The sequence below is a fragment of the Aphelocoma coerulescens genome, chromosome 5, assembly GCF_041296385.1.
Source record: "Aphelocoma coerulescens isolate FSJ_1873_10779 chromosome 5, UR_Acoe_1.0, whole genome shotgun sequence".
Lineage (NCBI taxonomy): Eukaryota > Metazoa > Chordata > Aves > Passeriformes > Corvidae > Aphelocoma > Aphelocoma coerulescens.
The window spans coordinates 44,720,029-44,745,203 of record NC_091019.1 but is presented as its reverse complement, the minus strand read 5'-3'; the positions used below and the strand labels follow the sequence as shown (position 1 = coordinate 44,745,203).

Here is a 25,175-nt window from a genome sequence, read left to right as displayed (position 1 = left end):
TTCTACCATACTACACTGTGTGAACTAACTTCTGCATACAATGAGTGAAAACTGTTCGTTATTATTCCTCTTCCTCCACCCACACACTATTTGCTATTCTGCAGATTGTTAAATGCCTGGAGAAATCATCATCATTCTTAAGTGTCTGGAAAGTGCTCAACCAAGAGTGGGTGCTGCAACAAAGCACACAACAAGCCTTCATGTTAACACACATGATAAGATAGCTCTACTGCATGGTAGATGGAGGGATTCTTATCACACAAATACTTGACCAGAAAAGCCCATGTTTTCCAGTGCATCCATCTCATCTCCAACATATTGAATTGGTTAATGTACAGGAGAAGCATTTGCTGTGTTATTAATTATGGTGCTTCTGTTACTTGATCACATATATACAGTTATACATGTAACTAGTCCCTTTGCCAGAGACAGAAGGAAAGACTTGCATCCAGTCATGTTGCATGGTCACGCCACACTCAGGGTGTGCCTCAAGATATATTAATTAATATATGTACTTCAGCTGATGACAAATGGCTAGTCTGCCTTCTAACCACAACAAGAACCTAAATAATCAGATGAAACAGTTTTGGAGATATCCTGCATGCATTCCTCAAAATAGAGAGATGATGACACTTTCAAGAGATAGGCCTTCAATCTTGGGGGATATATTTCTTCTGCTCAGGGGAGACTGACAAATTTGAGTGTGGTAGACAAGACAACAAAGGATGCAGATCTCAATACATGGGAAGGAAGAGATAGGAAACAGCAGGCAGTGGGAGATAGGTAGCATAGGTGACATTGACAAGGAAATGTGGTAAAGCCATGCAGGCTAGGATAAGCTACATGAACTCTAGCTTAAAAGGGAGGACAAATGAGGGTCAGTATGAAAGGGTGGTGCAGAAGTCAAAGCAGTGTGGGCGGGAAGATGCAGGTCAGAGAACGCATAAGCAGCAGAAAAGAGAAGGCAGTTCTTAGAAAGGCCAAGTTAAAGGACTGAAGTCTGAGAAGCTAACTAGCAGAAGGAAGAGGTCAAGTGACAGAAAGCTAGACAGTGTGCAGGGGAAGATGAGGGTAATGCTGTGACTGGCAGAGGGGGCATCAGAGGAGCCATGCAACTGTGATTGAAAGAGGAGAGATGGCTGGCTCCATACAACACCTTGGACAGGAAGTGTCCAAGAGACAATAATTTTATTAAGATAACATTTTATTCGTGACAGAAAGTCTGAAGGCCCCCATATTCACCAAGTATCTTTCTCCATTAATGTCAAATTCAGTGCAGCCTGAGCCCTGCAGCATGGCAATAGCCTCAATACAGCAACTCTAAAATGCTTGGCTCTGAAGGAGAAAGGAGGGAGAGAAAGGAGGGGGAACACTGTGGGGGTGAGAGGAGGTTTAACAAAGAATCATTTTAACAGAAACTCCTGAGTAATGGCTCTGCTCCAGGCCAAGAATAACATCAGCTCAATGTCAGCAGTTAGAAGAGGGCTCAGCCAAGCCCCATGGCCAGCTCCAGCCTCTTCACAGGCACAAGCCAGTTTACAGCCCTTTCCTGAGCTCGTGAACAGCCACATCTGCCTGCCCAGAGCCCCGTGGACAGAGATGAAAGGAAGACCTCCTGCGTGGAGTGGGAGTGAGAAGACTGTAGGTGAGAGAAGTTGAGGATGAAAATTACATGGCTACGTAAGGGCCTTGAAAGGAGGAGAGCGTGGAGAAAAAAGCAGAAGGGCCTCTCCTTCAAGATGCTCCCAGAAAAGGATGAGGGCAATTCGCCCATAACCTATTCTCAAGGACCCTGACTAATGACTCATCTGCTTCACAGGAGAGAGAGTGGGAGTTCAGACCTCCATGTGTTAGGTCTGTTCATGGGAGTCTAGTCATGCCAGACTGTGAACAAACAGTTCCTTGCTACTGGAGACCAAGCTGTTTAGAATGAAGGTTTGTTCACCCAAAGGCTTCCTTCCTTTTTAGTAGGGAAGCCTTTTGGACATCACTCAGAATATATCTCTCTCCCCATAATAACAAAGTAAGGTAACAAGTGTATCAATTAAGTCATTAAAACCTTGAAAGATTCCCCAGGCAGAATGGAAATGCTGTTCCACAGTGGTCCACCTTTGGCATCTAGGTATCATCCAGAACATCAGTAATACAAGCCCTTTCTCATATTTCCTTCAGCTCTTAAGATGTTAAGAGTAATGGAAGAAGCTATTGTGAGCCACAGCATGAAAATGCTAACAAAATCACTGCAGGTAATACTAGTTTTATTGCAACCCACTTTAAGAGCAACTTCCTTCACAAAATCTGTGCATTATGTACTGTATCTGGGTTTTTCTGCACATCTAAGACTTAGTCAGCACTGCTACATCCCAGGCAGGTTTTTTTCTTAGTTACCTGTTGCCGTGCTTGGTTTTGCTCCAACAGCTGTCTTGACTGAAGTTTCTGCTGCTGAAGTTGCTGTACAGCAAACTGAAGGTGATAGCTGGGATGTGCCAGAGGACCCCGTGTAACCTCGTTGTAGACACTGTTTTCCATCTCTCCTTCCAAGGCAAAATGATGATTCTCTAGAGCCCTGAGGAAAGAAGAGCCATCATGTTTTCACCACTCTGCATACAAGGACTCCTGTCTATGAGGCACTGCTTCTTACAAAAAATCTCTTAATATTTAGCCAGCTATGAATTTGTGCTATGTGGCTTTAGCAAGCACAACACCTGCTAGAGGTGCCATGTGCCAACTGCTTCCTGCTAAGCACTTTCTTGAATTCCAGGCTGGGAGTATATTGCTAGACATTCTCTTGAGGAGAAAAGAGGAAAGGAGAGTAAAAACTCTAAACTGGATCATTTCTGTGGCTGACTAGCATTGAAGACAGGCAGAATAGCAGCAGGAAAAGACTGATTCCCATCACTAATGAGATAATTACTTATTTGGATTTGTAGAGACTTTAATACAGTAACACAAGGCTTACACTAAGCACATATATGCTGCAGTGGCAATGGAATAGAAACAGACATGCAGTACAACATCCAGAGAGGACGAAGGACTGGCTGGGTGAGGTTGCAACTAGGATACATACTGACTCCATACAGTTACAATCCAAAAGGCCTGGTGGGAGTGAGATAGGCTCATTTCTTTCATCCTCACAGCAATGCAATCCTTTCCCAAAGGACAAAAGGCCTCCTGCAAAGAGGCAGGAGCTCTTACAACCCAGGCTTACATGGTAGAGTTCAGCTGTGGCCTGCAACGTGATAAGTACCAACAGAAGCTCACTGGCTTGCTTTGAAGTTTGTAAGCCCTGGCAAGAAGGCAGCACCAACACACTTCTACACGAGGCTGAGGGGCTTTGCAGAGAGCAGGTGGCAGACTGACAGGGCCACGATGTGTCCTGAAGAGACTACAATGGCTCAGCAATTCACACATTCTGTGCTCACAAGACAGATGCTGTATGACCCATTGAATCCTGACACTCTGGGTAATATAACCTTCAAGCCTCAATGCCTGAGCTTCCCAAGTGTCTGTTGATCTCTGTCACATTTCTCTCAGCCACTGCTTCCAAGTATTTCCTTTGGATTTCCAGGGCAGACTTCCCTTTTATTTCCTATCCCCATCATATGTAACTGGGACATAAAAGATAATTGGTGTCTTTCGTGCCACAATTTGGCGTGTAGGTCATGGTTTTGGCAAGCGAGTTAACTGCAATCTCTTTGCCTCAAGAACCTATCAAAACTTACAACCTAGATTCTTTAAACATATCACAGCTTGCCTTGAATGTGTTGCTGCTTCCCCCAAAAGCTTTGTCATTGCAAACCCTTAAAATGTTCAGAAATAGAAGAATTCAGTCAAACACTCTTTAAGCTATTCATTCAAGTTATATTATTAATCCTAGAAACTAATGTCTGTTCCAACTCCTCCCATATCTACCTCCAGTTCAGAACCTGCAATACATAAAATTAATCCTTTGATCCAAAAGAATGCTTATGAGGCTAAGGATCAAGTGATCATTTCTAGAATGTAACAGTCAAGAGACAAAACTGATATAAATGAAAACTCCACTAAAACTGGACCTGCCAATAGCCAGATTTTGTGCCACAGAGATGATGTACAATGACTGCAGTCTGTGGTAGTCTAAGGGCCACTATCTAAATGGCAAAATTTTAGTAACATTTGCCTGATTCTCATTTCTTTTCTTTTGAGGTATCTGGCAAACGATTAACTGCTGTGGAATTATAAATACTTAAGACTGATTTTTTTAAAAATGCACTGGGATTGCTATCTTTCTCCAACCTTTGTCCAATTCAATGAACTTTCAAATGCTCTCACTGGGTTTCTAGCCTGCTAATTCACTTTTTCTGTTTCAATCATTATACTGGACATAATATTGCCCAGGTAAGCCTGGCTTAAATTACCCAGGAAAGCACTGTTGAAACTACATTATTAATCCTTTAGGAAGAACTAAATTTAAAAACACCAAGCAAAACCACAATAACTTTGACTAACATTTTCTTGCAGCACAGTCTTGTACACAACTCCTTGTGGTTCCAATACCTTCTCTCCACATGACACAACAAAACAGCACTTATTTTTTTTTCTAGACACTATATTGAAAACACTGTTGCTTGCCTAAGTAGATTTTATCCTCACAGCCTGCAGAATCCTTCTAGATTGAATATGCTTCTGTTGGCTTCTACACATTTTCCTTATTTACAGACAGAAATCGAAGCAAATGCATTATTCTGCATTTATGCATTATGTTGCAAAACATAACTTCAACCTTCTATAATACAAACATACAATACTTGACAACAGAAAGCCAGTGTATTTGCCAGTCTTGGGGTCACTTTCATAAAGAGGTATTTCATCTGCAGTTTTGTGAAGTCCTGTCTTGGGGTGACTTTACGATGCTGTATCCCCTATCGCCTGCTCTATGCCCAGACACGAATCCTGTGGCTTTCTGTGTGTTGAAGGCAGACCCAAGAAGGGCAGGGTGGGGGAAGGCAGTGGAATTCCCTCAGCGCTGTGTTCAAAAACACAGATAACTTGTTCGTTCACTTCTCAGCTCTTGGCTTCTGCAGCAGGGAAGAGAGTGGCATTCTCTTGCTTTTTAGCTAGCTTCTTGTTCATTACCTGAGGAAAGAGGTTTTCCTGGGACTTTGGATTCTTCTTCTTCTCTTCCAGACTGTTCAGCAACATCAGAACATCACTGGGAGACCCTACACCATGGCCCGGAGGGGCCCATGCCAAACCCCAGCTCCGGAGAGGAAAGAGCCACACCACAAAGACTTCAAATTTTACCAGGTTCTCTCCACAGCGAGAGGTTTTGTTATTTGACATTAGTCTTTTTCCTGTGCCTGCATGCACTTTTGCTTGTTAGATAAATAGTTATTTTCACTTTCCTCCGAGGAAAATTTTTTCCAAACCTGGGGGGGGAGAGATGGCTGTAACCTGCCTTCTACCAGAGGACGTTCATTTCGGACGTTCCTCCCAATTGGTCTCAAACAAAGACAAGTCCCCACATAACGTATTATCAAGTGCTGATATTACATCTAAGGCAATGTTTGGCCTGGTACAGAACAGGGCTTAGGATCTCAGACTCAATACACTGCTGCCAGAGACATGCTCCAGCTCTCAGTCTATCTGCCATGCTCACAGGAATGCATCACAGAGCATCTCCTATTCTCAGTCTCTGCCTGTTGGATGATTTACTAAAGCATGACAGCACTTTTCCACCCTTAAGCAGAAGTTAGTTCTGCCTAAGAAAATTACAACAGGTTCAGCACCCTAATGAAGGCTGCAAAACAGCTGTAGAGGACCTCAAACCTTAATGGATACTAAAGAGCTCACTTGTTAGAGAGATTGTATAAATACTCCAAACTGAATTAAAAGCTTTCTCACAACTGACACTGTTTTAGGCAAAGCTAAAAATAACCAGAAAAAAATCTCCACACCCCTAATGGAAATGAGGTTTGTAGAGGCAGTACTCACAAACCTGCTTGTTTTCAATTCAGGATTATTGCTTGAACAGTAATGATTCATTTCTTTACATGTACAGACAACAGATTTAGGCACAGATGCACACACATGCAAATGGGAAATAGAAATTCCTGCCTGTGCCATCAGAAAAGATTTGATTTCATTCTGTCAGCCAGGCTGGTTGTGAGCAATCTTCTCATAGCTTGCTCAGGATTATTTATGAGTTGCTTAGTTTAGAGACCTGGCCAGGATTCAGGGCTTCACTATGCACAGGAAATCTCAGCCTTTGGCATTATGGCCCATCCGTTGTAAGCAAGATTCTGTCCTTCCAGCAGCTCTTCGGGCTACTCAGTATTTTTGGCAAGAAACCCACTGTGTTCCTTTCTTTCAACTGTAGTTTCCATAAAGGCTGGGCCAGAACTCCCTCTTCGAATTCACTGACAGCATACAACCTCTCTGCTGCAGTTTTTTTGTACCACAAAAGATACAGGTTTGCTTCTGAGACCATTTTCAACAAATCACCATGCGATTATGCTCAGGATCCAGTCTAAAAGGGCTAGGACACCATACATTCATCTCTAAGTTTTCTAGTTCCAGACTACCTTTCTACTCTAGTTCCGTTTTCCAATTCATTAGCTCATTTCTACAGTAAGCAACCTTTATGCAATCAACTACCTACACTTGTACTAGAAACTAATGTCAATGTACTAAAATACTAAATACTAATAAAATGTTAATGCATTTGTTCATTGATTACAGAAAGAAAAGTCTCTATGAAATCTGGTCTTCATACAGAAGGGGTGTGATTATCAGCTCTTACAAGAAAGGAGAGAGCGGGCTTCTGTTTCCACTTCAAAAAAATTTGAAGGGAATTCCAAGGACTAAAGTTGTAGACGACCAGACCCTAGAACACCAGTCACTGAGGATCTCATAGTTCCAAAGACCTGTATGACAAACAGCAAGTCTGTACTAAAAGAATGATACATCAGGCTAACATTTATATTTCAACTGAAGCCTTCTTCCAATGGCACAGCTGGGCACTTGCTCGATACTGATTCTTGTGTGGCAGGCGACAATACCAATTCATGAAGTACTCTGGTGTTCTCCATATATCACCCACTAAGCAGGCACTTTTGAAATACTTGAAAAGTGTCTACATCCCATTGAAACTAGGCTCAAATTATCGTGTAAATGAAGCTTCAGCATTCATGAAGAATATTTCTCTGCTTAGTTTGTGAGAACTGATAGGATCACAGCAGAAATCAGTATGTATGGAGGTCTAGCAAACTACAAAATAGTTATTATCCTATTAAACAAGGAAACAAGCTGACAGTGGAAGTACTTTGCATCTTTTCCTGTAAAGGCTGGAGCTAAGGAGGAACAAGAGCCATTGCTGGCAATAAGGGAACCCAGCGCATTTATAAATCAGTGCTCCCACCTTGCCATAGAATGCAAGACAATCTTGGGCAGCAGTTTCTTTCCCACAGGGCATTCAGACAGTATGACAAGCCTAGGAAGTTTTCAGTACAAATCCTTGGTGAGCACCAGCTGCTAGAAAGTAGTCGGCATAGTAACTAATGATTCTGTCTAATGTGGCAGCTCCCAGCATCCTGCTGACTTATGTTCAGGCACTCAAAAAAAACACAGAACATTTTCTTTGGCACACTGTGTGCTTCTTCCATCCCTAACAATAGGTCCTAGATTGGGGCTGGCTACGGAGCAATGATAAACAGAGTGGGATAAAGCCCAGGATGCTGGGGGCCTGGCTGGGATGCAGGAGTGTTGGGCCTCTCACTTGCCTCAAGGCCTTTCTTTGTCTTTCTCCCTCTTTCCTTCCCCTCAGCTTCAAAAGCAATAAATTAAAAACTGAAAAACAGAGCAACAAGTCTCTGAGAATGGTTTGCTTCTGGCCTCTGCTGTTATCAGGAGTGTCTATGAAAGACCAACTTTGGTGCAGTTTAGTCAGCAAGAGTCTACATTTTAGCATGGACTGTAGCTCTGATTGCTGGAACACGTAAGCCTCTAAAAGCCTTCTGCTTTGTAACATAAGCATGAGCTGTGTTACAAAGTTAAAGAAAAATAGTTTCACAAAATACCAGGGGCGAACAAAGCATTTTGAATATACCTAAAAGAGCTAAGCCTGGGATTTTGGAGATCTGAGGCACTGGGAGCTGTCCAGAACTCACCATGGTACAGGTACTTGAAGACAGGGAAGGGGCAGGAAGCAGCTGGCCTGTATAAAATAAGGATGCCATCACCTGACCTGCAATCTACTTTTGTACTCTTCAAGAGAAGCTAAGGAAAAGCTTTTAAAGTTAATGAGCAGCTTGTTAAGGCTGCATTGGCACAATCAACTTGCAGAACTGCATTTTGGGTTCACATCCAGTTCAAAGTGACAAGTACAGTCTCCCATGGTAGAAGTGGTGCAGAGATGCGAGAAAGTTTCTGTCACAGACCATCAATCAAATTTTCCTCTCTTAGTGATGAGGCATCTTGAAATAGTTTCACCTTTAGTTCTTCAGCTCCCCCATTTCCCAGCAGCTCAAGCTATTTTACCTACAGAAGGGGCTCTTACCCTCCATATATTTGTGCCATGAGAAAACAGAAGCTGCGTAACATCCATGTGCAAAGTCTTAGGACTGAGTTGGTTTAGGCAAAGAACATGAAAAGTTCTGTAGATTTAACTACAATTTCCAAATCTATTCACAGGTTAAATGTAAGAGTTACCAGAGGAACAATTCAAGCATTCCAGGATATTTTAATATGCATAATATCTAGCAAATGTCAGGAGTCCCCCTCTGCTATTCTCACAATTCCCCCTTTCAGCTGAGAGAACTGGTATTGTTACAAGAATTTTATTCAGAAACAAATACATGAGGAAAAGCATCCAAATTATCTCCTTGTGCTGCAGGATCAACACGTTTCAGTGGCTGTAGGAGTCCACGCGTCACACTCAGCTGCACAACTCCACACGCAGGTATGCATTCAGTGTCAAGAATTTCCCCCAACATTCCCAATTAAACTTAAATTTTCTCTGTTTTATTATATGACATTCCTCTTATTTCAGGACTAAACCTTCATTACCAGAACTATGTCTCCTTTGAGCTCAGCCAGCCTTGGCACCCTTAACTCCCTTCTTTTTCCTCAACTTAGTCCCTTCTGGCCTTGACTGCACATTGCTTTTCTGTGAACTTTTTCCACTTTATTATTCCAGATGTGCATGCACAATAGCTATACAAGGAAAGCCCACTGCCTTCTTGCTCCTTCACTTTTTTCTACAAGTACCATCAAAGTCCACAGGCTTCCTTCTTTTCTGGTATATGTTGCTGGATAATTTAGTTCCTACTTCCTAGCTTCTGAAAATTATTCTTGCTGTTTCCTTGCCATTGATAAACCTGGGTCTTGGAACATAAGTATTTTCTTATAACAAAGGCAATGCAGATCAAGAATTAAATGCCTTTTACATGGTCATGAGGCAACGTCATGAGTGTTAAGTGTCTAACCTGCTAGGTTAGAAATGAGGTGCATCAAAACAGCCTTCTGATAGCCTAGGAGGAGAAGGGCAAAATAAGATTAGGGAGCACTGAAAAACCTCTTCAGGCAAGGCCTAACCTATCTCAGCTACTCCTGGATTTAGCTGGCATTATCAATCTCTTACTTTCAGAAGAACTAAACTTGCCAGTCTCAGCAAATTAAATCAAATATTTACCCTTCAGTGGAGACAATTTTTGTTGGGCCCCTAGTAGCATCCTTGGCTTCATGCCTGTTACAAAATACTGTCAGTCTCTCTGATCTGGGGAATACTTGGCAGGTAAACAATGCTTTTTCTTCTTCTCTTTACACATGGCAGCTCTGAAATTCACTAGCAGAAAGGCTGAATCAAGAAGATAACCAACAGCCAGCTGACTGCAAAGTTCAGTGTCTTCATCCTATTGTGGCTCATCAGGTCACTGGAGAAGTAATGATGGTAACTGAGCATATCTCCTCCAAGTGATCTAGATTAACAAAATCACACAGCCTTTCTACCCTCAATTAGTGCAAACATAGGGTTGAGCTTTACTGAGTGGAAGGCACTTCTGGCTTCAAGTTTCTTGCACGTATTTCCACACCTGCAAGCACAGTTGCAGCCTGCAAAAATATTTTAACAGTAAGACGTATACAGTAAGACTAAAACAGAAACCTGGTATCATTTTGCTCTCATAAGGAAGTTTTGGGGAGGATTACCGGCTTAACTCTGACATGCAACTACCTGAACTGTGTTGTGTGGTCCTGCATACTCAGCCCCAAATTCAAACTATTAATTAATTAAGGAAGTTCAGCCAGAGCAGGGTGAACCCAATGAATTTACCTCACTGTACTGTCTGGACCTGCTTTTATTAAGGTAAGTCATTCAGACTAAGAACATGTGTTAAGTGCTATCTTAAATTTGATCACTAATCCTAGTCCAGGCAAAGTTTCTGGAGTGAATATACACACTTCACAGAATCCAAAGGACCAGAAAATTAGATGCAGTATGGAACCACTTATAGACAGGAAAGGCGCTCCTCATTGAAGAGGTTCCACTGTAAAAGACTAGCATGAATCAAGTGGACCAACTTGATGAACATGAGTTGTAATGACATTCTTCTACTTTTTCTCTTTCACTGTAGACAAGTTTATTGAAAATCAAACTGAAAAATACTTACAGGCTCTATTTATTTCTAGACATAAAGCCTTTTTTAGTGCTTTACACAAGCAGACTTTGCATTTTATGGGTGGATAGCAGCAGTAGCACACAAGGATGAAAACAGTAAACAGGCACTGTTATCTGTCTAGAACATACTTTTGACTGAGCCTGTAATTAAAGTCACTAATCTCTCCTGAAAACCCATACTCCTTACCTCTCTCTAGAGAGGCAGGGGTTAAGTCAGGACCACTAAATTAGCCCTGCACCCTGTAATGTCTTTGAAAAGCTGCTCACAGAGTTTACAGGGAAAGAGTGAGACTGTAGCTGCTGTCCCAGCCAACATTTGGTTCCTATTACAGTGAATAAATCTCCCCCTCCTCCTTTTCTTTTCTTACCCCTTTTTATATTAGAAGTCCATCAAACACATTTTTTTCCTTTCATATTTTCCATTAAGTTTCCTCCTGCATAAGCCTTCCCGGAGTGTGGTGCTCCTCACTGTATGTGCAGCTGCAAGACCCCAGCGAGTAAGAAAATGGGGAATGAAGAAAGCAGCTCAGGCTCCTCTTTAAATCCCAAGAGGCAAGTGAAAAGTTACAACTGGGCTAAACTGGTGAAATCTAGAGTACTTGATAAGAATAAACAGACACGAAAAACAGGCTGTTGAGTTTTGTAGGGTTAAGATTCATGAGATAGGGGAGAGTACTCAAAGCCCTGCCCCTGCCCAGAGCTAAATGCTCCTGTCACCACCAGTATAACAAAAGACATAGCACAGGATGCTGTTACACTGGAGGGCCTTAAGGATTCCTTAGGATGTGCTGTCCAGATCTCATACCACTTGAAGCCCAGATAAAACTTTTAGTGCTGTATGACCATGCAGTAGAGACATCTCATGCACTTAACTCTGGCTATTTTGTTGTCTAAATATTAAATATCTAGTACACTGAAACCTCTAAAGAGCGTGTCAAGCCTCTAGATTCCACAAAATTTGCACTGAAATTAATTAAAACAACTAACTTGGCTTGACATCCAGTACAACTATCACCTTGTTATGTGGTAGATGAAGACTCTCTTATGAGTGTGTCTTAGAGAAGACTTGATAAATCTGGCAGCTTAGATGGTTTGTCTATGGGGACAGTGCAGCTGAAGTATACAGTTGCCTGACAGAATTATAGCCAGGTATGAGAATTTCACAAAAGAAGCAATAACTCTACATTTATAATCTATACACCTAAAGGGAAGGGTAGAATCTCTTCTGTACTTCCTGAGCAAACATCTACAAATTCACCTATCAGGGATTGTGGAAAGTATCATCTGAAAGCCAGCTGGCCACAGTTATATTAAGATAAATGTTCCAGGTAAAAGAGGCAGAGAAGCAGCATGGCACCAGTAAGATGCATCTACTGTGCTACCATTCAGTAATACAACTGAAGTTGTATAATATCTATCTGCTGAAATAAAGTAAAAGACAAAAAAATACAAAACAAGAACTGAAGGTCACTTCTCTGGGTCCTTGCTGTGAGGCTGCATGCTTGTGGTTAATAGTCTCTTGTTTCTGAGTAATTCCCCAAGCACTGATACAAGGGCAGAGTAAAGGTCCTAAAGAGACCTCTACCTTTAAACTACTGAATTTTATCAGCCTACATCCAATGTAATGAAGCTGAATTAGCTTCTCAATAAAAAGATAGATTTGCACAGTCCCCTAAACCTGATGATACTCATATGCTGGCCAAAGCAGCACCTCTAGCATTCTTATCTGCCCTACGTTATAAACTCAATTCCATAGGTATATGTAGTTTCTGCTTTCCTTGTCCTTCAAGTGGATTTCTATAAGGTAACAAGGTGTAACACCAAATAGACTCTATCTGAGAGTGATCTCCCACCTGTTAAACTGACTTTTTTTCCTCCTCAGGTTCCTTTTGCAGTTTGTTTATGCTGGAGCTAAGGGAGAATTCTTTCACCTCCACCTCCAGTATGAAGATTGACTCACCTGCTGTGGCTCCCTGAACATTTAACAATGGACTAGAGGAAGAAGTGACTATGTCTGTGTCAGCACACACTTTCTAAAGCCTGTAACAAAGTAGTTATTTAAAATATAATCAGGGGATGTTGGTGGAATATGCTCAGTTACACAGAGAGACTCTAGCATGGGTTGTTACCTATTGAAGAAGCTGGCCCAGTGACTGTATATGATGCATAGGGGAGACCATCCTATCCCACACATTACAGAAATTAAAAAATATATGAAAAAAAGTTCACTTAAACAGAGACCACAGATAGATACTATCATGATATAGACTTTCAGCCATCTTAAGAGCAGCATGGCACACTGACACCAAAGCAATACCAGGGGTGTGCTGCTCATTGGTTTACACTTTTTTTTTTTTTAAATCCCTGCAAGCCTCATGGATGGCCACAAAGCACTGCATTTGTACTGTAAAAGGTAAGTGCTATTTTTCCCTCACTCCACCCAACTTCCTTAGAGGTAATGGAAGATACTTTATAAAAGTGCTTATTATTTCAACCAAGGTAGCACAAATTCCTAGCAAGGTTTTTCACAGGCTAAAAGTGACAGAAGTTTACCAGGTCTGTAGTGTTCCTTCTACGAATCCTCAAGAGACATCCTACTTGGAGGAAACTACTTTCCAGAAAATAGCAAATATGTTGGGTCTTGTTGATAGCTAAAATGTAGCCTAAAAAACCCTTCAGAACAGAATATCAGGTTCAATTTTGATTTAGGTGTTATTGATTTTTAATATGGGAAGAGAAAATAATTTAGAAATTCTACAGCCAGCACTGGAACAAAGGCGAAAAACCAGTAGTGACATTTCCTTCCCAAAAATTCCTATGCATCTGTCCCTCTCTATTGGCTGGGTGATGGCATACCAGAATTTATTATAAAGAACTGCAAGAAAAGACTAGAAAGGCTTGTATTTTTATAAAGCTTTACCTGCAGTAAAGCTAGTACTGCAGAGCAAGAATCTCCCTATTTTTTTGGACTTCGTCCTCCAGAGATAAATATCACAGAAGTGTACTGCCTTGCCAAAAGAGACCATTCCAGTTTACCACAATTTTGGCCTCCTTGTTTTAAACTATACAGACTACAGTCCCCATTCGACTCTTACTACTGTGATCTATCTGCCTCTTCACCCAAAAACAGAGTTCAGCCTCCAGCATTTCCAGTAAACCAATGTTTCAACAAGCAAAATCAGAGAGGAATTCACATTATCATAATGAAGTTCAATATTAGTGGAACAAATTGAGTTACAGGATCTTATTTCTGGCAGTGAAGAGTTAAGTGAGTAAAGGGGAAATTCCCAGCGAACTGCCTTCAGCAGATGCAGCAGTGTTGTCTGTTCCTGCTTTAACAGAGGCTTTATATGAAGCCTTGGTTTAGCTACCACATTTCTCTGCCTCCCTCAATCCTTATTGAAAAGATGATCCAGTCCCTCTAGACTAAGCAAGGAATTCTGGTGCACCATAGATGTAAATCTCTGCCTACTTTATGTGGTCATTACAGAACAAAAGATTAAAATTACTGCAATTAGTTTGGAAGCAGACATAAAGCAGAAGAGGTGAGGAAGAAGCAAATAGAAAGGCAAAGAAAGCTGAAATGAAATAAATTTCTTACTCTAATAGGCCCAATTAAGTGCAAGGTACTTTGCTGGCATGAGGCACAAGGGACTGTAACTCAAAGTGTAAAATATAACAAAGCAACACTATTGCTAATGCCCATACTCTAGGTTTAATTTATCTCATTTTCTTCTCTCCATCTGGCAAGTGTAAAGAAGAATACAATGCATGAAGGCTGGGGCCACAAGTGCTGCCCAGGGCTGAGGCACTATATCTAGCAGCTGCTAAAACAGAACATCAAAGTCTGAGCTCCCTTTGAAAACCCATCAGGCAAGAACCACTCCTCCCCTTCAGCTTCTTTAGGAGCTGGTACACTTAACCACTTCAGCGTGTTTGGCAGTTCTACAACCATTTCCAAAACAGGTGGTGCAGTGGAAAATCATGGGAGAGCCCCAAATCATTCAGTTGTCTCCTTTTCCCCAGCAGGCAGCAAGACACGTGCTGACCAAGAAGGCCAGCTGACAGAAAACAAGCACTGAGAACAGGAAATTTATAATTAAACCTCCAAAAATACAGAAAAGGCTCAGGTTTATCTTGGTAAACTGGGTCAACAAAATCTTTCGCCAGGAAACTGATAGATCTGATGACAGACAAAGTCTGTCATTAGAGGAAGATGAGTAAAAGGATGTCAAGATAATTATATTGTATACTACCACGAGATGAGACAGCACATTCTAAAATGCAATTCCCACACTTCAATATTCAGTCCAGTATTCATTGAAAGATCCCTCTCTCTCAGATCCTGTCTGCAGAAAATGCTCAAGTTGCACAAAACTTACTTGATCACCCAGTGCCTGAAGTATTTTTTGTGAGATTTCTGTCTCTCCCTACAACTGCAGGCTAGGAGGTAGAGACTGTCAGCACTAGTTTTGTTTGCAAGACCTAGGAAAAAAGCTTTTAAATTATCTCAATTTTTTCCAGGCACCTGTATTTGTTATGTTTTCTCCTCCAGCATGGACAGAAGAGTCTACAATGCAGTTGTGCCAGCTCTGCTGGTCATCCCAGCTGCACACTATATCCATCTTTTCCCCTTGGGGTTTGAAAATAGGCATCTAGGAAGGGTGCTGTTTCCTTAGGGATGCAATTTTGCTGGATTCATTAATGACAGATTTTGGGTAAGCCTTTTAACTGATAGGTCTTTGGACTGTATATGGGGGTTGAATATTTCTACTGACTCTGGAAACCAAAAGCCAAGAGTAGGTATCTTCAGAGGAAGTGCAGCAGCTTTCATTTGTGGAATTTGTGGTTAAACATGAAAAAAAGTTACACAATCCTATATTCCATTCCAACCCAATCCCTTTTTCTAGAGCCAAAATGAAATTGTTTCCTATAAGTACAGAGAAAATTGTATAATTAGTCAGAAGCTCCCAGACTCAGGAACACAGATGGGAACCATGGAATCTCTACCCCAGGAATTTCACCAAGTTATTGCATGGAATTCTGATTACATCAAAGATGCAGATGCTAAACCCTTAAAAGGGCAGACTAAAATACCCCAGCCACTCGTGGAACAATGTCCTTTCAAGACTTCCCTCCTATCAGAGATAGGACACATCAAGCAAGGACAATAACAACAGTGTCCATCAAGAAATCGCTACTGTATGCTGCTTCTTTATACTTGATGCCTTTCATGATGTTTCAGCAAATGTTCTAAATAGAGCAGACTCAAAGGCCACAACTGGTACATTTCAGAGAAAATTCATCTGCAGTACAGACAGGTAAGAGTCCAAACATGGCCTCCAGAAGGCTTGAGGTGAACACAGAAACATCTGCAAAGAGGTTAACCTTCATGTTGTGTACTGTGTTTAAGGCTCTAGAAACTCATTGGAGTATAAGACGGTAAGCAAGCTCTCACATGAAGGTTAACAGTGTTAGAAAAAACCTGAAAGTAAATGACAGGAGTAGTTGGTACCTGGTTTTGCTACCAAACAATATACACCATAAACACCAGAGTGAGATTTTGATAAACAATACACAAACAACTATGCCTTGTGTAGCAACAAGCATAATAATTCACAATTCATAAAGTTACATGATACCAGGAGTTTAGACAATTTCAGAGTGAAACATGCAAGCAGCAAAATACCCAGCACCACAGTTCTTTTCCCTTTCACAGAAATGCTTCTCAGTAATGTCTACACTCATTCAGGTTTTGAAATGCTTTAGAGACCATAGAACGTTAACAACTTTTTTTCTATTTAGAAAATATCAATAGAGAAAACCTCTGCACTACATGAACCATATTCTGTTCTCTACACCACAAAACAACCTAGAAATTGATGCATAAATTTTGTCCTCTTAATAGTGGAGGATACTTCCATATTTAAATCATTCAGGTTAGCAGCAGCAGCAGGAAAGTGGGATTTCAGAAACAAATGAAAACACAACTCTGAACTTTGAAAAAAGCAAAATCAGTTATGCAAACAATGTCCTGAACAGAAAAACAAAATATTTTAATGACTAACGATGGATTGGATCCAAGTTTCTTTAACTATACCAGAATAATCCAACTAATAAAACTGGGGTTTCAAAATTATTTTTCCAGTATCTATTATTTTACTTAATATTTTAAAATTTATTATATGTGCTTACTTATAGAAACTAAAATAAAAAAATCTGAATATTTGTGAACTTTGATAACAGAGAAGTTATTATTCCCACTGATTTTTTAACAAAACTAATTCCACATTAAAACACAGCTCCTTCTTGAGGTTTCTTGAGGTTTTTGAACTTTGAAGATATATAAGCAAACTATCAATATGCAAAACCAAACTCTATGAAAGACAGCTGTTCCAAACAATCTTAATTGGCAGCCTTCATTAGAATTGTTCACAAGGGATAACTCTAAACTTCCTTATTTTTTTGTTAAGGAATTTTGAAAACAGAAGGCTAGGGGAATCACTGTTAGTAGAAATGAAAATCTCACTCTCCTGGAGAATACCCTGGAGATATTATACGCAGTTCCTTATTGGAAAGGGATGTGCTCATCAAAGCACTGAACCTTAAGAACAGCAAAGTCTATGAAGAATCACTTGTGGGGCTGAATTTTTGGACCTGCACTTAAATCTTCCACATACGCTGTTTGATTTACTGATTTCTTCACAAAAGATGAGACTGTGTTCTCTTTGTCATGCTGACTGCCTGAATCAGAAAGCCTTTAATTGTTGTTCAAATTATGATCCATCAGAAGATATTTACAGAGAAGCCAGAATCTTTAGCATCATGAGACTGTCAAAGAATCACACCCAAGTGTCTAGTGGAGCTGAGATGAGAAATGTATTGAACAGAACAATCTTTCTAAGAAGTTAGTTCAAGTTCTTTCTAACACCACAACCATTGAAGTTTTAGGAAACTGCAATGGGAAGTAGAAGTCACTACACTAAGGAGTATGTTGTCTTTAACAAATAACAAAAAATTCTCATTTGAAATTCAGAATTTGACTGTGAAAAGTTTTTCTGAACTAAGAACCAGTACCAAGAAACAAAATTCCTAAACTTACTCAATTTCAAGTCTCTGCATCTTCAACTTTTCAAAATGATAAATGAAGATAAGCTTATACCTCTTTACTCATCAGCACCTTTATCCCAATATCAAAAAACGAACAGATGGTCCAGACTTGAGATTTCCTCCTCCTTTTTATACAGTCTACCAAACATGAACATTTTCTCAGCTGTATTGTGAGAAAACTCAAAATCTTCAGCACTGAAGACATTCATGGCCCAAAACTTGGCTACATTCTTCACCGAGAAGATTCAATTTTTTTTTTTCCAGTAGTAAGCAAATAAAGAAATCTTTATGCATATAGAATGTTTGGACCACGAAAGTCACAGCCCTTTTGCTCCAGAGGATGAATTTTGCCCAGGTGAAGTATCCCTGACAGCCAGCTGCCTATAGCATGTGCAGCACTGCCACATCTTCTTTGACTAATTTTTCAGTTAAGTCCCACATGCCAGATAGCAGAAAGATAGAAAGGGGAGTGGAAGACATTTACTGAGCCAGATACAATCTGAAATTCAAGCAAAGGAGCCAAGCAACACAGAATCATAGAATGTCCTGAGTTGGAAGGGACCCACAAGGATCACTGGCATCCAGCTCCTGGCTGTGCACGGGACACCCCAAGAGTCACACCATGTGCCCAAGAATATTGCTCAAGCACTCTGGCAGGCTTGGTGCTATGGTAACTTCCCTGGGGAGCCTGTTCACATGTCCAACCACCCAGCAGAGGTCTCTTAAATTCCTTTTACTAAAGGTTGTTGTCTCAGTACCAGTTTTAAGTAGATTTGAATCAGCCAGGCTGGCCTGGCATCTCCCCATCTGGTTTGTTATGAACAGTTCTCAGATAAGAAACATTAATAAAAATGCCATGTTTGCAATAGGAGAGTATCTGGAAACTGGTATCTTTAAGCACTACCTAGCTTTTTAGCCCACTCTTCCCTGCCTTTTTTTTAAAAAAGATATCTTTCAACTATTGTTACAGAATGAAATCCTAGAAATAACTGCTTGTAATAAAGAATTCTTGGTATTTCCATCCTGACACTGCACAGCCCAGCCTTAACAGTGCACTTAAAAAATTCTTGTAATTGGCACTGGTTCTGGACAATTCAGTAACAAGCTTTTTTGAGTGAGTTTTCTTGCTCATTACCAACCAAAGTTCTCTTGCCCAGAGCATTTTGGCCAAACTACTCAATGGCTGATAGTATCCAGTGTTGGGTAGAGACTAAAAAAGTATTAGTAACCACAAATGTAACTCATTATTATAAGTCACACTATTCCCTAAACAAAAAGTTGGTGTTCCACAGTGGAGTTCTGGTTGCTGCATCTTCTTCAGATTACACAACATACCTACACCTAGGAGCTACTGAACAGGATCACCAAGCAAAGCTGTCATGACATACACAGGGGAACTGAAATAATCCTGGCTTTTTTTACATTTTCTCCTTCCTCCTTTTTCAAAAGGGGTTTTTGTTAAACACTGGATCTCTGCGTGATTCACAAACAGCTGCTGCTTGATACCTGCAGCCCAGAGAAACCCTAGAGAGTAACAGGCTGTCATAGAGCCAACAGCATGCAGTTCGCAAGCTCTGGTGTCAGCTACAAAACTTTAACAGTCAGAAAGCTAGGGGAAATTAGGTGAAAGCAGAATCTTCACAGGAAAGGCCAAGTAACACTTTCAGGGACGTGAAAGGGCTTTCTTTGTGCTTTTGCAGGGATTTCCCATTTATATCACAGTATAAAACACCAAAAAGAACACTGTTCATCCTGAGGAAGCCAAGCTAAAGCATGACCTTGGGCTGGATGGAAAATACAAATGTGCGTTGCTGGTGGAAACTTCACTGTACAATGGAAGGTAGCTCCAAAACAAAGCCTAGTCAGAAGGAAAACCCTTTTGGCCCCTTTTGCTACCTCCTGCTCTGGCATTTGTACTTGGTCACTGAAACCCTTAACTCAACTGAGTTTGATTCCAGGTCCTGTGGCTGCTGACTTCATAGGGTTGTCCAGGGACTGCCCCACATGAGGGCTGCCTTCTGGAAGTCTTTCTACATGGAACTCAGATCCCACCCTACTCCCAGCATTTGACAGGCTTACTGAGAGAGCAATGTAATCCTAATTCAATTTCTCTTCCTCGGCTGTACAACACCAGTGTCTTCAACACAGCTGTTTAAGACCTTTGCTCTCACGAGTAACCAAACTTCCCTTCTCACACTACCCACTACACCTCCATTTTCTTGAAGTGAAAAGTGTAGGGCAGACCTGGAAATCTCCAAAATATTCACAATGAATTCAAGTTCAAGACAGTCCTGGAGAGCATGAGGCAAATGAAGGAAAAGTCACTAACCTTGTCTTTCATAAGCCTGGCTTACAAAGAGGATTTCCATTTTTACAAAGCAGAATTCTGTACGTCTGATCAAGAGGATACAGAACATGAAGCCCTGAGATTTCAGAGTGCCTCACCGTAACCCACAGGAATAGCACAGTTCGAAGATGGGCCCATTCAATCCCTCTGTTCTTAGGCCAGGTGGACCTGCCTTAAGATCAGTGCCAGAAAGGACATTCTTCTGGGAAACTTCCCAATGCCCTTCTCAGCTGCACAACTGCGAACTAATTCCAACAGCTATGGCATGGTAGCACAGCTTTCATTTATACTTCACTACGTGCGAGGCGAATCAATGGATAAAATTTGAGATCCTTGTGTGAGGAAGAGTCACAGATGGATAAAAATACAGTTAAAAGAATTAGGAAAGGGGGAAAACCAGACATTCGTGGGATTCCCTGACAGCTCTGTGCAGAAGGAAGGGCTGGGCTGGAAAAAACAGGGCCCCAGGTTCCTGCCAAGCTGTCTGAGGCCCGTCCTTTCCAAATAGCTCAAAGAAACAGCCAAGGCTCCCTTGTAACCCTTTCAGAACTCCTTCAGAGAGGAGCCAGAGCCACTCCTACAGAGCACCAGACTACAGGGTCCCCTCATTCCTACAGAATAAAAGGAGCAGAGTAGATCTCCCCCATGGGAACTACAGGCACATTAACCCTCTGAAAACCACTCTGGAAAACAAGTACTTTAATGGTGAATAAGAGGTTTAAATAAATGCAGAGGAAAGGAAGATGTGCTCGTCACTTTGTAACATGAAATAGCTGGAACTGATACAGTGTGTTTCAAAGACAGGGGAGATCAGGGATAACTGCGGGGATATTATGAGTCAAGTAGTGAAAGACACTAGGAGATCTCAACTTCTTCTATGTTCAATTAGGTGTGTAATAGAACAGAAAAGATCAAGCAATTTCCATCACAGCCAACAAAAATCCACCAGTGCAGGAAAAGGAGAGTTACCTAGCAAGGAATGGGGAAAGAAAAAAAAAATCCCTGAAAAAAATGAACTACTTATACCTGTTGCTCAGATTGACATTTACTATAATAATCAAAGAAAAACAACTGCATATTAATAAAAAACTCAGTGTTTAGCATGGTCAGAAGCCAACAGGATATTGGTACACATAAGGTGAGATAGAAATTAGAGATACACTAGTGTTATTTACATGAAACTAACATTTTACTCTTACTTGATGTACTGTTTTCATTTCTTGTCATCTCTATAAAGATAGCCAGACAATTATTAGAGGGCCAGGAAGATTTCCATTTAGAATTTGAAAAGAATGGAACTGTTTAGTTTAGGAGAGACAAACAAGAAGGGAGATGATAAAAAGATAGAGAATGAATAGTGCCAGAAAATAAATCAAGCATTTCTGTTTCTCTTCATGTAATCTTATTACAGGTACAGAGACTTTTGGCAAAATCTGGGAAAAAATTAAAGAAGGAAACTTTTGCATAACATGCAATACACCTGTGGAACTCACTGCTGCAATTCAGTGGGACTACATTTTTTGCAGAAGGTAAAATATATGACTATTGACAGTATCAACACTAGACTATGCAGAACTAAGTATTGCAAGTACTACATGCCAGCTATTAGCAGTTAGAGGGCAAAATCTAGCTCCCCCTCAGAAAGGGAATTTCCCTGCTGTCCATCAGAACATTCTCTGTGTTCCTATTGATGTCGGTGGTGATAGCTGTTCTGAAGTAGAGGATGGGAGAATTGAAGAGATTAGCAGTCCTGTCCAGGATAGCAAATCCTGTGTTTACATTAGAGTAAGGTCAGTTTGTGGAGGCAGCTGAAAAGAGAAAACCCGTTATGCAGTATTGGCTTAGGAGAAGGTAGGAAACGCCTGTCATTCCCCTCCACCTATCAATGTGGGCTGCTTGCTCTCCAAAGTATGTTGCAGGGAATAAGAGGAAACCTCTGGAAGTCATGCAGTCAAAAAGAAGCCTGGTACCCCTCAAATTTTGAGAGTTATTTGCAAAGATGTGATTGTGCAAGGCCAGCAGATGAAGGTAATGCAGATCTGCTCCCCCTGTGCTCAGCCAGGGCCTGTCCAGGGGATGCACCAGGCTGCAGCTCCAGCAATGCTTCCCAGAAGCAGCCAAGTAAGGAGGTCACACTTGCACAACTGCACTGGTGCCCTGCTGTGAGGCCCCAGTTTTCACCTCCAGCTCACAGCCTGAGCAGTGGCTCCTACAGTCTCCCTGCACGCAGCACAAACCTCCTTTGCCTCTGAAAAGGGTCCTGTGATTAATCTCACTTATTACCTCAGAAAAGTAACAGTGCGGCGGCTGCCAGCCAAGTCCGACTCAACAGCGTCTGGGGAGCTGAGGCTGCAGGGCCAGGCCTCAGACTGTCTGGGCAAGTCACGAGCTTTCCGCCTTTCCTCTCCTGGAGGCTCCAGACAGACAGAGCCAAGGTCTAGCTGTGGGAAGCAGGGATCCTTGAGGACTGTGCCAATCCATGGTGCTGAGGCCCAGAGTGATTTCCAAAGCAGGATGGAGAGCAATTGGCCCTGACAACATAAGTTTCCTTAGTGTGACCTATATATATATATATATATATATATATATATATATATATATATATATATATATATATATATAAAAATACAAGGCGAGCCATGTATTTCTGAAGTTTAAGTCAGCCAATTCACTTCCACACTTAACACGTTGTCACTGGTGACCACGGGAAAAAAAAAAAAAAAAAAAAACCAACAAAAGGCAAGAGGCTGTTGAGGCAGCGGCTACAGGCACAAATATGCATGGATGCACATGAAGAGGAAGAACATGCACAAACTAGAAATGGGATGACTTGCAAAAATGTACAGCTACCCAGGTAGTAGTTTGCACCTCCTCTCCTCAAACCTCTTCTGAGCAGGAAGTAAAAAACCCCAAATTCAGAGCTCTCAGAAATGCTGCCTCTCAAGGACCACAGGCAGAATCAGCATGACAGGGCTGCTGAGGCGACGTAGACAGAAGTCACAGAAAAATCACTGAACCCACCCTCAATTACTCCTCCACCTCCAATAAAGAAATTGAATTCAGGCATCAAGGTAAAGAGAAGAGAACAGGCACTGTGGGAACAAGGAACAGACGTGGCTATGCTAGCACAGGACTGGACTCAGTGCTGTTGGGCTGCTGCTGCTCTGGCACTTCTGTACTGCTTAGAGAGAGAGGTGTTAAGGTCACTGCAGTTTGCGCAAACTGAACTGAGGGCCCACTGTATAACACTCAGTGCTTGCTGCTTTCTCCCTTCATTTTCTCCAAAAGCATCAGTGCCACACAGCCTCCAAGTTACCTTACACCTAGATGCTGTGCAAACAAATAGGCTCTGAACACTTGGCAAATGCAGCACCGGAGAGCCACCAGGTAGCCTCCACTTTGCAAGAAACTGCAGGGAGCTTGAAAAAATGATTTGGAAGAGAATAAAGTTATCATCAACCCAGAACTACAAGGCAACACATGTAACACAGAGAAAGAGATTCATTCTTATAAAAACTTGGCATTAGCTGCCAAGACCCCTAGGAATTCTCTTGTCCTTACTTTTAGCTGCAAGCCCATACATAGTTAACTCTCTCCCACAGCCCCTACTGCAATACCATGCTGCTTCTGCCATGCTAAGCCTACCCCAGCCTAGCTCAAGAGTCTTGCAAAAAAAGCAAGACTGTCCCATCAACTACTCACCCTTCTATCCCTGCAAGAATCACCCTTCACATCTTTTGTCTATTTCAGTCTCCCTCTTCTCACTGCTCTTCAGAGCCAGTCAGGGTCCAAGTGTGACTTCTTATTTTACATTCCACAGCTCCAAAATTTAAATTAAAAACTGAGGAAACAAAGCCACTTTCACCTTCCCTTCATGTCAAACACAGCAAACTGCCCCTTTGACACAAAGGATTGAGACCAGTGAACTATAATTAGCTGGTGATTGCTGTTTGGGGTCTTTCTGGGAACACTCAAAGATTCAGTGAAACTAGAGAAGCCAAATACACCAGCTCAGAGAAAACTCTCAGAACAGACCTGGGATTCTTCCCCCCAAGTCCAAAGGATACATACTTGGTGTGATCAGAGCATCTGAAACCTAGAACACATAGCACATGTACCCCTAGCAGTAAAATTGGCAAGAAGCAGTAGGAGGCACTAGGTGGGGAAGGAGGACATAAAGTATCCACTACCCAGCCCAGGTTAAGGAAGGCCAGCAATTAAAAGGAAGGTCCTGATTTGGGAGACTGTCTGTCAGGGGATGCAGCACAGCAATCTTAGTTCATGAGCTGGGGTGTGCAAGAGAGCAGAGTGTACAATCATTTTGCTGTGTAGAATTTTTGGCATAAAAATTGATACACAGTTTCTATTAGAGCAAGCACAGGAAGCTTTTTAAGTAGTATACCGGATTTCCTGCACCCACACTGTTGATTTGTACATGAGCTGTAAATATATGCAATGTGACCCAGAAGCATCTGAGATGCTAAATGTCTGGTCAGCATCTTCTGGTTTCCCACCCTATTTGATACTTCTAGGCAATGAAAAGTAAAAATGAAAAAACACAAAGCAGAGATTGTTTGGGAACCTGGACAGACAGCAGGTATGTGCACACAGCCTGTGAAGCCCTGAGAGCTGTTGCTATTACTATCAATGAGAGTGATACCACAGTAAATTACACTTAAAACCCCTTCAGATCAGAAAATTGAAAAAGCATGTGTTTATATAATTTAAACCAGAGTAGACAGTCTACAAACAAAACATCATTTCTTGATAAACCTAAGCACCTTGGCAGAAATTATGAGCTAAGAAGTATTTCAGACACAAGGAGAAGAGAATTCCCTTTTCTCTGACTGCAGTAGCCCTTCACAGGCTCTGTAATATAAATTCGACTGCCATTCTACCCTCTGACTGATGACAAGGAAGCTTGCCTGCCTGCCCTAACCAAATTAGATAAGTCTGTCAGAAAATCCAAGGAAAAAATACGCTGAGCAGTTTAGAAGTGTGTGGTCAGTCTTCAGGTTTGAGATCGATGTTATGAAACAGCAAGAAGCTAATGAAACAGAGATC

At 41.4% G+C, this 25,175-nt stretch overlaps 1 protein-coding gene across 5 annotated transcripts in view; it reads right to left on the bottom strand.

Annotated features, from left to right (window-relative positions):
• Positions 1 to 25,175, bottom strand: part of TTLL5 (tubulin tyrosine ligase like 5) — a 133,623-nt gene that overhangs the window by 28,538 nt on the left and 79,910 nt on the right. For all 5 annotated transcript variants that reach the window (XM_069017919.1, XM_069017924.1, XM_069017920.1 and 2 more), the window contains one exon: positions 2,389 to 2,566. In XM_069017919.1, coding sequence (XP_068874020.1) covers positions 2,389 to 2,566 — 178 coding nt within the window. The remainder of the gene's footprint in view (positions 1 to 2,388; positions 2,567 to 25,175) is intronic.